The sequence below is a fragment of the Eulemur rufifrons genome, chromosome 2 (genome assembly GCF_041146395.1).
Source record: "Eulemur rufifrons isolate Redbay chromosome 2, OSU_ERuf_1, whole genome shotgun sequence".
NCBI classification, from domain to species: Eukaryota; Metazoa; Chordata; class Mammalia; order Primates; family Lemuridae; genus Eulemur; species Eulemur rufifrons.
In genome coordinates this window covers 20505702-20520335 of record NC_090984.1, presented here as the reverse complement: position 1 = coordinate 20520335, position 14634 = coordinate 20505702, and the positions used below count along the sequence as shown (strand labels likewise).

Below are 14634 nucleotides of genomic sequence, written 5' to 3'. Positions count from 1 at the left end.
GTGTTTAACAGATATACATACAATAGTCTACCCCCAAAGTAGCAAAATACACATTCTTGTCAACTGCACATTGAATATTCTCCAGTGTAGACTTTTTTTTTTTTTTGAGACAGAGTCTCACTTTGTTTCCTGGGCTAGAGTGCCGTGGTGTGGTGTCAGCCTAGCTCATAGCAACCTCAAACTCCTGGACTCAAGCAATCCTTCTGCCTCAGCCTCCCGAGTAGCTAGGACTACAGGCATGCACCACCATGCCCAGCTAATTTTTTTCTATATATTTTTAGTTGTCCAGCTAATTTCTTTCTATTTTTAGTAGAGACGGGGTCTCACTCTTGCTCAGGCTGGTCTCAAACTCCTGAGCTCAAACGATCCACCCACCTTGGCCTCCGGCTTTATGCTAAATGAATTAATACAGACATAATACAGAATGTGTGATTCTAGTCATTTAATATTCTAGAAAGTGATAGTGGTAGAAAGCAGATGGATGGTTGCTAGGAGCAAGAGGGTGGGAGAAGAGATTGACTACCAAGAGACATAAGAGAACTATGTGAAGTGGTGGAAATATCTCATATCATGATTGTGGCTTTGATCATATTAGGGTATATAGTTGTGAAAAGTCATTAAATTATAGACTTAAAATTGAAATTTTTTATTATATGGAAATTATACCTCAATAAAGCTGACCAAAAAGTAGGAACCCATTATAAAGACAAAAAAAATTATAAGTCTTTGGAATCAAGGGTGACAAAAAAAAATTTGGAAATAAGAGTTTTTTGGGAATAAATCAAAATGGAAACTAAGGATTATTTGAAATTTGTGACAGCATGGAACTTATAGGATGTGGCCAAAGCTTTGCTCAGAATGAAATTTTAGCTTTAAATGATTTTGTAACCAATTGAACTTGAGCTACTCAAGGAGCTAGAACAACATTCAGATCACTTCCATGGAAAATAAGATAAATGTATTTACTTATTTAACAAATACACATATGGCATTTACAATGTATTGTTATCTTTAAAAAGATAAAAACAAATTAAATAGAGATCTAATTCTATGAGAAGATTGGTAAAATAGCCAATGAAAAGGATAACAAAAAATAAATGGAGCAAACAAATATCCTGCATTATGACTGAGAAGTATGACCAAGATGAGATGGAGATTAAAAATGGGGGATGCAGTGGACAACACTATACTAATAAAATTTAAAATCTTACCAAAGTGGATAATTATCTATAAAACAAATCATCAAGTTTTTGATTATGATAGAATATCTGGAAGGATTCTTTCAGCCTTATATCTCACTAATCCTATATTTTAATCTTTTGCACCAGCCAAGTAGGTCTATGCAATGTTGCCTAAGCATAACTTGTATTTTTCCTCATGTTTAGCATTGAAGAAGTGGTTTTATCCCAGGGATGCAAGGATGGTTCAACATATACAAATCATTAAACGTGTTATATCACGTCAGCACAATGAAGGACAAAACCCATGTGATCATCTCAATAGACACAGAAGAAGCATTTGATAAAATTCAACATCCCTTCATGATAAAAACACTCAAGAAAGTAGGCATTGAAGGAACATACCTCAACATAATAAAGGCCAAATATAACCAAAAAACCCCTAAAGACTATACCAAAAAAATGCTTGTATCTGATAAGGAATTCAGTAAAGTTGCTGGATACAAAAACAACATACAAAAAATCAGCAGCGGTTCTATACACCTACAGTGAACTAGTTGAGAAGGAAATCAAGAAGGCAATACCATTTATAAAAGCTACAAAAAGATACATACCTAGGAATAAATTTATCCCGGGTGAAAGACCTATACAATGAAAACACAAAACACAGATGAAAGAAATTGAAGTATACACAAACAAATGGAAAGACATCTCATGTTCATTGATCAGAAGAATTAATATCATCAAGATGACCATTCTCACCAAAGCAATCAACAGAGCCAATGCAATCCGTATCAAAATACCAATATCATCTTTCACAGAAATAGAACAATCCCAAAATTTATATGGAACCATAAAAATAAAGAGCCAGAATAGCAAGAGCAATCCTGTATGAAAAGAACAAAGCAGGAGATATCACACTACCTGACTTCAAAATATTTTACAAGGCTATAGTAACCCAAACAGCATGGTATTAGTATTATATAAAAATAGGCACATAGACCAATGGCATAGAAATAAATCCACATATTTCTGATTTTCAACAAAGGTACCAACACACAGAGGGGAAAGGGCACCCTCTTCAATAAATGGTGCTGAAAGAATTGGATCTCTTTATGTGAAGAATAAAACTGGACTGTCTCTCACTATATACAAAAATAAAGTCAAGATGGATTGAAGACCTAAATATGAGACCTGAAATTTTAAAACTACTAGAAGCAAATGGAGAAACACTATGGGACATTGTTCTAGGAAAAGATTTTAGGGCTAAGGCCTCAAAAGCACAGACCACAAAAACAAACAAACAGACAAATGAGACTGTATTAAACTAAGACACTTCTGCATTGCAAAGGAAGCAGTCAACAGAGGGAAAAGACAACCTGTTGAGTGGGAAAAAATATTTGTGAGCTATTCATCTGACAAGGAACTAATATCCAGAATATACAATGAACTCAACAGTAAAAAAACAAATAATTCCATTGAAAAGTGGGAAATAGGCATGAATAGAGATTTCTCAAAAGAAGACATACAAATGGCCAACAGGTATATGAAAAAATGCTTAACATCATTAATCATCAGGGAAATGCACGTCAAAACCACAATGAGATATCATCTTGTCTCAGAATGACTATTATTAAAAAGATGAAAAAGTAACAGATACTGGCAAGGATGTGGAGAAAAGGGAACTCTTGAACTCTTTTGATGGGAATATAAGTTGGTACAGCCACTATGGAAAACAGTCTGGAGATTTTTCCAAAAAGTACAAATAGAACTACCATATGATCCAGCAATGCCACTACTGGTTATCTAGCCATAGGGAAAAAAAATTAGCATATCAAAGGGGTACGTGCACTCATGTGTTTATTGCAATACTATTCACAATAGCCAAGATATGGAATCAGTCTAAGAGTCCATCAGTGGAGGAATGGATAAAGAAAATGTGGTATATATACATAATGGAATACTATTTAGCCATAAAAAATGAATTCCTTTAATTTCCAGCAACATGGATGGAACTGGATATCGTTATGCTAAGTGAAGTAAGCCAGGCACAGAAAAACAAATGTCACATGTTCTCCCTTATATGTGGGAGCTAAAAAAGTTTATGTCATGAAGTTAGAGAATAGAATGATAGATATTGGAAGCTGGGAATGGTGGGAGGGGACAGATGGAGGTTGATTTATAGGTATAAATGTATAGTTGATAGAGTACATTAAGTTCTAGTGCTCTATAGCAGAGTAGGATGACTATAGTTCACAACAACGTATTGCATATCAAAATAGCTAGAAGAGAGGACTTGAGATGTTCCCAATACATTGAAATGATAACTACTGAAGGTGATGGATCTCCAAAATACTCTGACTTAACCATTGCAGTCTATGCATGTAACAAAATATTACATGCACCCCATAAATATATATAAGTATTTGTATCAATAGAAAAAACTTTTACAAAAAGTGAATTATGACAAGACTCATGTTAGAAAAAAGTGGTTAATTACTACTGCAGGAAAAGTTAGAATTTTTTGGATGATAAATTTCTAGTTATGTGTGCCTGAATGAGAGAATGGATTCAGTCTCTCCTACCTGTGTATGTTTTAATGTAACAGGCATCTTCCTAAGCCTCAACGTCGTCTTTGAAAAATGAGGATGATACCACATAGAGGGTTTTAGGTACATGTGAGATAACGGAATATGTGTCACCTGGTACAATGCTTGGAACATATTCAGTTCTGCATAAATGGTTACTTTTCCTACCTTTCAGATGAGATTACAATTACTTGCAACTACCAGGTAGTTATTTCTCCATTTTGATATACCTTAATGTTTTAGCTGATAGCAATGAACATACTGAGGTTGAAACAATACATAATTTCATGCTTTATTCTATTTTTGATATTTCTTTGTTCCTAAGCATAACCTTTGGTAGTTTACTTTTTCCTCATTAGGTCTGTTATAATTTGCATCTTTCATGGTTTTTATGAAGCAGTGTTTATTTTTCACCTATCATTGCTGTCTAGATTGATACATGTTGTGGCTAATTTTTTCATAGGTGACTGGACTAATTCTTTGAGACTAGAACCCTTTAGATGAGCAATTAATATTTAAATTAGCATTTTCCTCTTTTATTCCTCCAAGAAGGAAAATGGACAAATTAAGTTAATATTAATGGATTACTGTAGCGAGAGCTATCTTAGATTGGTGACCTGCTGATGACTATCACCTACTAGTTTAAGCAAATTAAAACCTAGTTACACAGTGGCAGAGACAATGTTAGCTTGGATTTTTCTGGACCTTTGGTATTTAATTACTATAAACAACAAAAACAAATCAAATTTTTGAGAGTCTTGTCATGGTATTTCCACTGTCTTTTAAATTATTTCTAAAATTAAATGACAGTTCTCTTTCTTGTATTATTCTTTACCTTTATTTATTTTTGCATTATATACCTCTTGAGGTACGTAGGTAGTCAGCCACCTCAACTACCTTTAGAAATTTAGTAGCCTTATGATTTTTACATTTCTGAAAAATATCAACAATTCTGAACATGTCTCTAAATGCAGAAGTATTTTTATGAATCTGCTCTACATGTTGTGATGAAATATGTATTTTCCAGCCTTTCATAGTAGCATTTATAGTAATTTTAAAGAAGCAATTTCAGAAATCAAAATGTTAAAATTAATACAATAATGTTCCTGATTTGTCACTTTAACAGCATGATTTTATCCTGGGACAGGAAAAATACAACCAAGGTTTGTGGCTTTTTTTATAAAAATTAGTGGCAAAATAACTAACTGTGATAAAATTTTTCTCTTCAGGGCTAAGGAGTATGAGAGTTTAACAGAAACCAAAAATTCTGGCTGTGATTCACCTTATAAAGCAAAGTGAGTATTTTATCCCACATGTTAATTTACCTTTTCTTTGGTTTCTGTCTGTAATAAAAGTGTATCTGAACCATCATATTATGTCTATGATCAGGGACTTTGTTTCCTATCCCTAGAACATCATTCTCTTAACATAGTTTTATCCAGCTGCAAGTGATTTTGCCAGTTTGGCCATGTCTGGACAGAGTTCTCATAAGCAAAACTTGGGGAGAAGATGCTACTTGCAGCAAGTGGGTACAGGCCAGGGATTCTGCTAAACATTCTTCAGTGTACAAGACGGCCTCCTACAGCAAAGAATCATTTCATCCAAAATGTTAATAGTGCCATGGTTGAGAAACCCTGTTCTAACAGATCAGGTTCTGGCAATCAAGGCTTTGCTGGTGCTTGTTCTAAGGAGCTCTCTTTAAGAGAGAGCCAATCCTTAAAGAGAATTAGAATTCTTTAATGATGATTGTGATGAGATTTTCAATGAGATTGAAGATTTTAGATGAGAATTTAGACTCCACCACTGGGGTATAATGTAATTAAATAATAGTTAGATAAACAAAAACATCATTTTGCTTCTCTCAAGAATACTGGCAGTAGAGGTACAGTGAGAAAAGTATGTCCATACACTATGGGAGTACAGATTAGAGTAGTCTTGTTGAAAGGTAGTGTGCATTAGCATTTTAGGAAGTCCATTTCCTACTTAAGGCTGCTCAGTGAAATAATGCAAAATGTGCCCAAATATTTATACCCAGAGATGAATGTCTCACTTTATTTTTAATAGCAAAAATGCCAAAAAACAACTTAAATGCTCCAAATTAAGGAATATCTGTAACCAGTTATTTATGTGGATATGCTACAGAATGTTAATACAGGCATTATTTACATTTACAGTGGAAATATTCTTACCTGTCATAAATAACATATCCATCAGATAACTACTTTTATTTATTATTGTTCTGAAAATATTAGCCATTGCAATTAAAAAGAAATATAAAAAATTAAAGAAATAAGAAAATTATCAAGATTATGATGATACTATATATCACAAAGCCCAAGATAATCAAGTGAAAAACTAGTAAAAAACAAGAGAAATCGATTCAGTAGGATGGCTGGTTACCAAATTAATATGATAATATTAGTAATAGGTAACATTTACTGAGCCATTACCTTAGGCCAGACTCTACGGGTGCTGTCTCATTCCTCACAACTCTGTGAGGTTAATTAGAGAAACTAAGCTCTACAGAGAGTCACTTGCCTGAAATTATACAATAGAATATCCAGGATACAAAAATTAATGGCTTTTCTTTGTGATAACCAGTTAGAAAATAGAAATATTACTTACAATAGCAATAAAGAAGTAAAATATTTAAGAATAAACTCAAGAAGAAATGTAAAGGATCTATAAAAAAGTCAAAATGCTAATAAGGGATATAAAAGAAGACTTGTATAAAGGGATGGATAAATCATACTCTTGGATAGAAGATACAGGATAGGAAATTCTTTATAGATATTCCTATAAATTTAATCCCTCTAAAAGAGCAAACTTTCTTTCATAGAGCTAAAATCATTCTAAAGAACATACAGAAAAGAAATCTGAGAATTTCTAGGAAAAATTTTTGAAAGAAGGAAAATGAAGGAGGATTGAGCTAACATATTTAATAAAATTTTAAAGGTACCCTGGCACACAAATAAAAATACAAATGGTTGGAAGAGATTTTTTAAAAACAGTCTAGCAATAAATCTAAATACTTGAGGAAATTTAGTGTATGACTGTGGTACAGTGTTTGCAAAGATGGCTAGAAGAAGTTGAGCCTTTCCTGGAGGCATACCTCTTGGCAGCATAACTTTGCCACTTTGCCTATCAAGGGATGGACTCTATTTCCCTTCTTACTGAAACTGTTCTGGCCCTGTGACTTGTTTTGACCCATAGAAAGCCATAGATGTGATATGTGACTTCCAAGCCTTAGCCTCACAGGTCTTACAGTTTCTTTTCTCACTTTCACTTTCTGAATCCTCTCTGACTGCCATGTAAGGAAGCCAGGGTCAGCCCTCTTGCAGGTGAGAGATCGCATGAAGGGACAGGCTCAGTTGTCCTGGTTATCACTTCTGAGCACCCCAGGCAAGAGGCCATCCAAGACTAGTCAGCACCTAGCCGATCTGTCAAGTGACTGCACCCACCACATAGGTTATCTTAGGTGAGAACGGAATTACCTAGCTGACTTCAGATCAAACTACAGGGAGCAAATAGATAGAGGTTGTCTGAAGACACTAAGTTTTGAGGTAGTTTGTTTCACAGCAACAGATTACTGATATAATGACAAAGGTGAAATTCAAATCATTAGGGAAAGGTTAGATTAGCCAACAAATGTTAATTATCCTCTTTTCACTCCTTACTCTGAAATAAATTGATACTGAATCAAGGATATAAAGCTAAAGTCATGAAATTTTAATAGCACTAGAAGAAAACACAGAAGAAATGTCAAAGTCTCTTCTAAATAAAACTTCTCCACATAGGAGTTAGAGAAGAAAAGATTGATGAATTTGACTATATAGGTATAAAAACTTTATGCTTGGGCACAATATCATAAGGAAAAAAGAGTGGAAATATTTACAAAAAATGATAAAGAGCTAACATTTTATATAAACACATCTTATAAATTAAATTGAAAATGAGCAAATTAACAATCAGTAGGAAAAAATATTGGATGTGATCAGATAATAAAAGAAAAATTAAAAGTGCCCAATTTCTTGTTTCATTCTTGAAATTCAAAACTACATAATTGAATTTTTAAAAATTATGTTTACAGAGACTTCTCAATGCTGTGAGGGAATGTTTATGATTATTGAAAAATTATTAATGCTCATACAGTAAGAGTTTTATACATTAAAATAAAAGCCCCGAAGGGTAATAGTGACAACCTAATTTCAAATCTGCATACATCTTCTTACAGACTATATTTATCGACAAGGAAAGCAAATTAAATCATCAATAGCTCTATACTATATTAGGGTACACAGATGCTATCAACTTCAGTTTAATTTTTTTTTCTAATTTTTAAAAATTATGGTAAAATACACATCACATAAAATTTACCATCTTACCCATTATCAATACAGTTCAGTGATATTAAGTACACTCATATTGTTGTGCAGCTATTGACATCAGCCATCTCTAGAATTCTTCATCTTGCAAAACTGAAACTATACCCATTAAACAATAATTACCCATTCTTCCTCTCCCTGGCGATAGGTAACAACCATTCTACTTTCTATTATTATGATTTTGACTATTCTAGATAACTCATATAAATATAATCACAGAGTATTTGTCTATTTATGATTGGTTTATTTCACTTGCAAGATGTACTCAAGTTTTATCCATGCAGCATGTGTCAGAATTTCCTTCCTTTTTAAGGCTTAATAATATTTATTTTACGTGTGTGTGTTTATATATATATGTAATATTTTGCTTGGACATTTGGATTGCTTCTACATTTTAGCGGTTGTGAATAATGCTGCTGTGAACATGTGTGTACAAATATCTCTTTGAGGCCCTGCTTTTTAATTTTTTCAGTAAATACCCAGCAGTGGAATTGCTGGATCACATGCCAAATTTAGTAACTGTACTTTTTACATTCTCATTAACTGTGCACAAGAGTTCCAGTTTCTCCACATCCTTACCATCACTAGTTTTCTTTTGCTTTTTTGATAGTAGCCATCCAAATGAGTATAAAGTGATGTCTCATTTTATTTTTGATTTACATTTCCATAATTATTAGTGATGGTGAGCATCTGTCTTTTTCATGAGACTTTTGGACGTTTCTATATGTTCTTTGGAGAAACGTCTATTTAAGTCCTTTGCCAATTTTTGAGTGGTTTTTTTTTTTTTATTGTTAAATTAGGAATTTTCTGTATATACTTTCTATATTAACCCTTTATCAGATATATTATTTGGAAACATTTTCTCCCATTCCATGGGTTGCCTTTTTACTTTGTTCAAAGTGTCTGGTGGTGTACAAAATTTTTAAATGTTTATGGAGTCCAATTTGTGTATTTTTTCTTTTGTTGCCCGTGCCTTCAGTGTCATATCCAAGAAATCATTGTCAAATCCATTCTTATGAAGCTTTTGCCTTATGTTTTCATTTGAGTTTTGTAGCTTTAGGTCTTACATTTAAGTCTTTGATCGATTTTGAGTTAATTTTTTTATATGGTATTAAGTAAGGGTCCAACTGCATTCTTCTGTGTGTGGATAATCCATTTTCCCATCACCATTTGTTGAAAAGACTACCCTTTCTCCGTTTAGTGGTCTTGGCAGTCTTCTAGAAAGTCATTTGACCATATATGCAAGGTTTTATTTCTGGGTACTGTATTCTGTTTCATAGGTCTATATATGTCTGTCTTTATGCCAGTCCCATACTGTTTTATGGTAGCTTTATAGTAAGTTTTGAAATCAGGAAGTGTGAGTCCCCAAGCTTTGTTCTTTTTCAAGATTGTTTTGACTATTCAGTGAACCCTTGAGATTCCATATGAACTTTTGGATGGATTTTTTTTTTTTTCCTGCAGAAAACATCATTGGAATGTTTATAGGGATTGTATTGAATGTATAGATCACTTTGGGTAGCATGGACATTTTAACAATATTAAGTCTTCAATCCATGAACATAGGGTGTGTTTCCATTTATTTATGTCTTTTTTAATTTCTTTCAGCAATTTTTTTAGTTTTCATTGTAAGTCTGTCACTTCCTTGATTAAGTTAAAGTATTTTATTCCTTTTGATGCTATTGTTAATAGAGTTGTTTTCTTAATTTCCTTTTCAGATTGTTCATTGTTAGTGTATATAAATGCAGCTGATTTTGTGCATTGACTCTGTATCCTGCTACTTTGCTGAGTTTGTTCTTTAGTTATCACAGTTTTTTTCTGTGTGGAATCTTTAGCATTTTCTACATATAAGATTATATTATCTGTGAACAGAGATAATGTTACTTCTTCCTTTCAAATTTAGATGCTTTTAATTTTTTTTCTTGCCTAATTGCTCTGGCTAGTATTTCTATTACTATGTTGAATAGAAGTGGTGAAAGCAGGTATCATTGCCTTGTTCCGATCTTAGAGGAAAAGCTTTCAGTCACCACTGAGTATGATATTCATTGTGAGTTTTTCGTACATGGCTTTCATTATGTTGAGGTAGTTTCTTTCTGTTCTTACTTTGTGGAGTGTTTTTTATCATGAAATGGTGTTGAATTTTGTTAAATGCTTTTTCTGCATCAATTGATACAATCCTGAGAGGTTTTTTTTCCTTAATTCTGTTAGTGTGATGATGTATTACATTCATTGAGTTTCATATATTTGAACCATCCTTACATTCCAGAAATAAATCCCACTTGGTCATGGTATATAATCCTTTTAATACGTTGTTGTGTTCTGTCAGTATTTTGTTGAGGACTTCCACATCAGTATTCATAAGAGATATTGGTCTGTAGATTTCTTGAAATTTTGAATAGCTTTGATAATGCTGGTCTCATAAAATAAGTTAGGAAGTGTTCCCTTCTCTTTGATTTTTTAGAAAAGTTAGGTAATGATTGGTATTAGGTTTCCTTTAAATGTTTCATAGAATTTACCAGTGAAACCATCAGAGTCCAGGGCTTTTTTTGATGAGAGATCTTGATTACTAATTTTATCTACTTAGTTGTTGTAGGTCTATTAGATTTTCTATTTCCTCATGATTAGGTTTTGGCATATTTTATGTTTCTGGAAAGTAGTCCATTATGTGTAGGTTATCTGATTTGTTGGCATACAGTTACTCATAGTGCTCTCTTTGAATCCTTTTTATTTATGTAGACTCAGTAGTAATGTCCCCACTTTCATTTTCAATTTTAGCAATTAGGATTTTTTCATAATCAATCTAGCTAAAGGTTTGTCAGCTTTGTTTATCTTTTAGAAGAACCATGTGTTGGTTTCATTGATTTTTCTCTAGTAATTTTTTATTTTATGTTTCATTTATCTCTGCTCTAATTTTTATTTTTCCTTCAGAAGGAAATAATAAAGCTTTGAGTTTAGCTCTAGCTTTAGATTATTATTCTTTTTCTACTTCCTTAAGTTGTAAAGTTAGGTTGTTGATGTCAGATATTTCTTATTCTTTAATGTATTTATCAATGTCCTCCTCAGCTCAGCTTTTATGGTATCTTGTAAGATTTGATATGTTGTGTTTCTATTTTCATTTGTCCCTAAGTGTATTTTCTAATTTTCTTTGAGATTTCTTCCATGATCCATTGGTTGTTTCAAAATGTGTTAATTTCCACAAATTTGTGAATTTTCCAGGGTTTTTTTTTTCTTTTTTTCTTTTTTTAAATAAGCATTGTATTTATGTCACATCTGCAATCCGAACATTAATATTATTATAAACACTCCTCTCTGGGTATGTTTCATAAATGTTAGTAGTGAACAATAATGAAAAGGAGAGAAAGCATATAAGTTAAGGGATGTGTGAGAAAACAGTTGTAGAGACATGTACCACATGAGACTGAGAACCACACTTTAATAACCTGGTCTAAACTGTAAAGTTTAGTGTGAAATAAGTGCTTTGGATTGACGTTTGCTGACTAATAATGTCAAGGTCACAGTAGTATTTCACAACAATCAAGGCAGCAATTTTTTCCCTCTTTTGGCAGCCTAAGGATGCAACAACCAGGTCCAAATGTTAGCAAATCTTTCACTTTAATAAATAGTCAAAGCAGGACTGGCTTGTTGGTGAGAGACCTTGACCTCCTCAGGATAGTCCAGGACATTCACCTGGGAACCTCTTGCTGACTCCGAGATAGGCTGTTGCTGTTCTTCAATTAGACAAACTGTCAACTCGTCCCAGATTACCCCAGGAGGCTGCCTTTCATATGCCCAAGCAAGATAATCTGTTATAATATCATTAAAATATAGCTAGATTGATTGAAATAGGCTCTGGAGAAAAATAATAGTCCTTTTTTTAATTTCAGCATATTACAAGGATACAAATGTTTACTTTACATATATTGCCTTTGCCCCACCCAAGTCAAAGCCTCAAGCAAGTCCATTCCCCGGATGGTGTGCACCACACCCATAGATGTTAATATACCCATCCCCTCATCCCCCTCCCACCTGCCTGACACCCAGTGAATGTTACTACTCTGTGTGCACATAAGGTGTTGATCAGTTAGTACCAATTTGATGTTGAGTACATGTGGTGCTTGTTTTTCCATTCTTGTGATACTTCACTTAGCAGAATGGGCTTCAGCTCTATCCAGGATAATACTAGAGGTTCTAGATCACCATTGTTTTTTGTGGCTGAATAGAATTCCCTGGTATCCATAATACCACAATTTATTATATCCACTCATGTATTGATGGGTGCTTGGGTTGTTTCCACATCTTTGCAAGTGTGAATCATGCTGCTACAAACATTCTAGTGCAGATGTCTTTTTTATAGAATGTCTTTTGTTCTTTTGGGTAAATGCCCAGTAATGGGATTGCTGGATCAAATGGTAGTTTTACTTATAGCTCTTTGAGGTATCTCCATATTACTTTCCACAGAGGTTGTACTAGTTTGTAGTTCCACCAGCAATGTATGAGTGTTCGTATGTCTCAGCATCCATGCCAACATTTATTGTTTTGGGACTTTTGGATAAAAGCCATTCTTACTGCAGTTAAGTGATATCTCATTGTGGTTTTGATTTGCATTTCCCTGATGATTAGAGATGTTGAGCGTTTTTTCATATGTTTGTTGGACATTAGTCTATCTTCTTTTGAAAAGTTTCTGTTCATGTCTTTGCCCACTTTTTAATAGGGTTGTTTGATTTTTTTTCTTGCTGATTTTCCTGAGTTCTGTATAGATTAGTTATGAGCCCTTTATAGAATGTGTAACATGGGAATATTTTCTCCCATTCTGTAGGTTGTCTGTTTGCTCTCATAATAGTTTCCTTAGCTGTACAGAGCTTTTTAATTTGATCAGGTCCCATTTATTTATTTTTGTTGTTGCTGTGATTGCCTTTGGGATCTTCATCATAAATTATTTGCCTAGGCCAATGTCTATAAGAGGTTTTCCAATATTTTCTTCTAGAATTCCATAGTTTCACACCTTAGGTTTAAGTTTAAGTCTTTTATCCACCGTGAGTTCATTTTTGTGAGAGGGGAAAGGTGCTGATCCTGTTTTAGCCGTCTGCATATGGCTATCCAGTTTTCCCAGCACCATTTATTGAATAAGGATTCTTTCCCCCAGTGTATGTTTTTGTCTGCTTTGTCAAAGATTAGATGGCTATATGAAGATGGTTTTATATCTGGGTTCTCAGTTCTGTCCCATGGCTCTATGTGTCTGTTCTTGTGCCAGTACCATGCTGTTTTAGTTACTATAGCCTTGTAGGATAGCTTGAAGTCTGGTAAATTGATGCCTCCCAGTTTGTTCTTTTTGCTTAAGATTGCTTTTGCTATATGTAGTCTTTTCTGGTTCTGTCTGAAGCATAGAATTATTTTTTCTAGATCTGAGAAAAATGATGTTGCCATTTTAATAGGGATTACATTGACTCTGTAGATCACTTGGGGTAGTATAGACATTTTAACAATGTTGATTCTGCCGACTCATGAGCATGGTATGATTTTCCACTTGTTTATGTCCTCTGCTATTTTCTTCCTCAGTGTTTCGGAGTGCTCCCCGTAGAGGTCTTTTACCTCTTTAGTTAAATATGTTCCTAGATATTTTATTTTCTTTGTTGCTATCGTGAAGGGTATTGAGTCTTTGATTTGTTTCTCAGTTGGACTGTTGTCAGTGCATAGGAATGCTAGTGATTTCTGTCCATTGATTTTGTAACCTGAGACTTTGCTGAATTTTTTTATCAGTTCCAGTAATCTCATGGCAGAATCTTTGGGGTTTTCTAGATATAGAGCATATCATCAGCAAAGAGCGATAGTTTGACCTCTTCTGCCCCTATTTTGATGCCCTTAGTTTCCTTCTTGTGTCTGATTGCTCTGGCTAGGATTTCCAGAACTATGTTAAATAGAAGCAGTGATAGAGGGCGACCTTGTCTGGCTCCAGTTGTAAGCAGGAATGCTTTCAATTTTTCCCTGTTCAGTATGATGTTGTTGGCTGTGGGTTTGTTATATATGGCTTTTATCATTTTTCTATCTATGCCTATTTTGTTAACCATTCTTATCATAAAAGAGTGATGAATTTGGCAAATGATTTGTCTGCATTTATTGAGAGGTTCATGTGGTCTTTTTTCTTGCTTCTATTTATGTGGTGAATTATATTTGCAGGATTGTGTATGTTGAACCATCCCTGCATCTCTGGCATGAAGCCCACTTAGTCGTGATGGATTATTTTTTTGATAAGAACCTGAATTTGGTTTGCTAGGATTTTATTGAGAATTTTTCTATCTATATTCATAAGGGATATTGGTCTGTAGTTTTCTTTTTTTGTTGATTCCTTTCCTGGTTTTGGTATCAGGGTGATGTTGGCTTTATAAAATGTGTTGGGGAGGATTCCTTCCTTCTCAGTATTCAGGATAGGCACAAGTTCTTCTTTGTAGGTTTGCTAAAATTTGGGTGTGAAACCATCTGGTCCAGGAT

The 14634-nt window shown here is 33.8% G+C and overlaps 1 protein-coding gene across 2 annotated transcripts in view; it reads left to right on the top strand.

The window, feature by feature from the left end:
* SCAPER (S-phase cyclin A associated protein in the ER) overlaps positions 1 to 14634 on the top strand; it is a 415285-nt gene that overhangs the window by 178081 nt on the left and 222570 nt on the right. For both annotated transcript variants that reach the window (XM_069481584.1, XM_069481575.1), the window contains exon 22: positions 4996 to 5061. In XM_069481584.1, coding sequence (XP_069337685.1) covers positions 4996 to 5061 — 66 coding nt within the window. The remainder of the gene's footprint in view (positions 1 to 4995; positions 5062 to 14634) is intronic.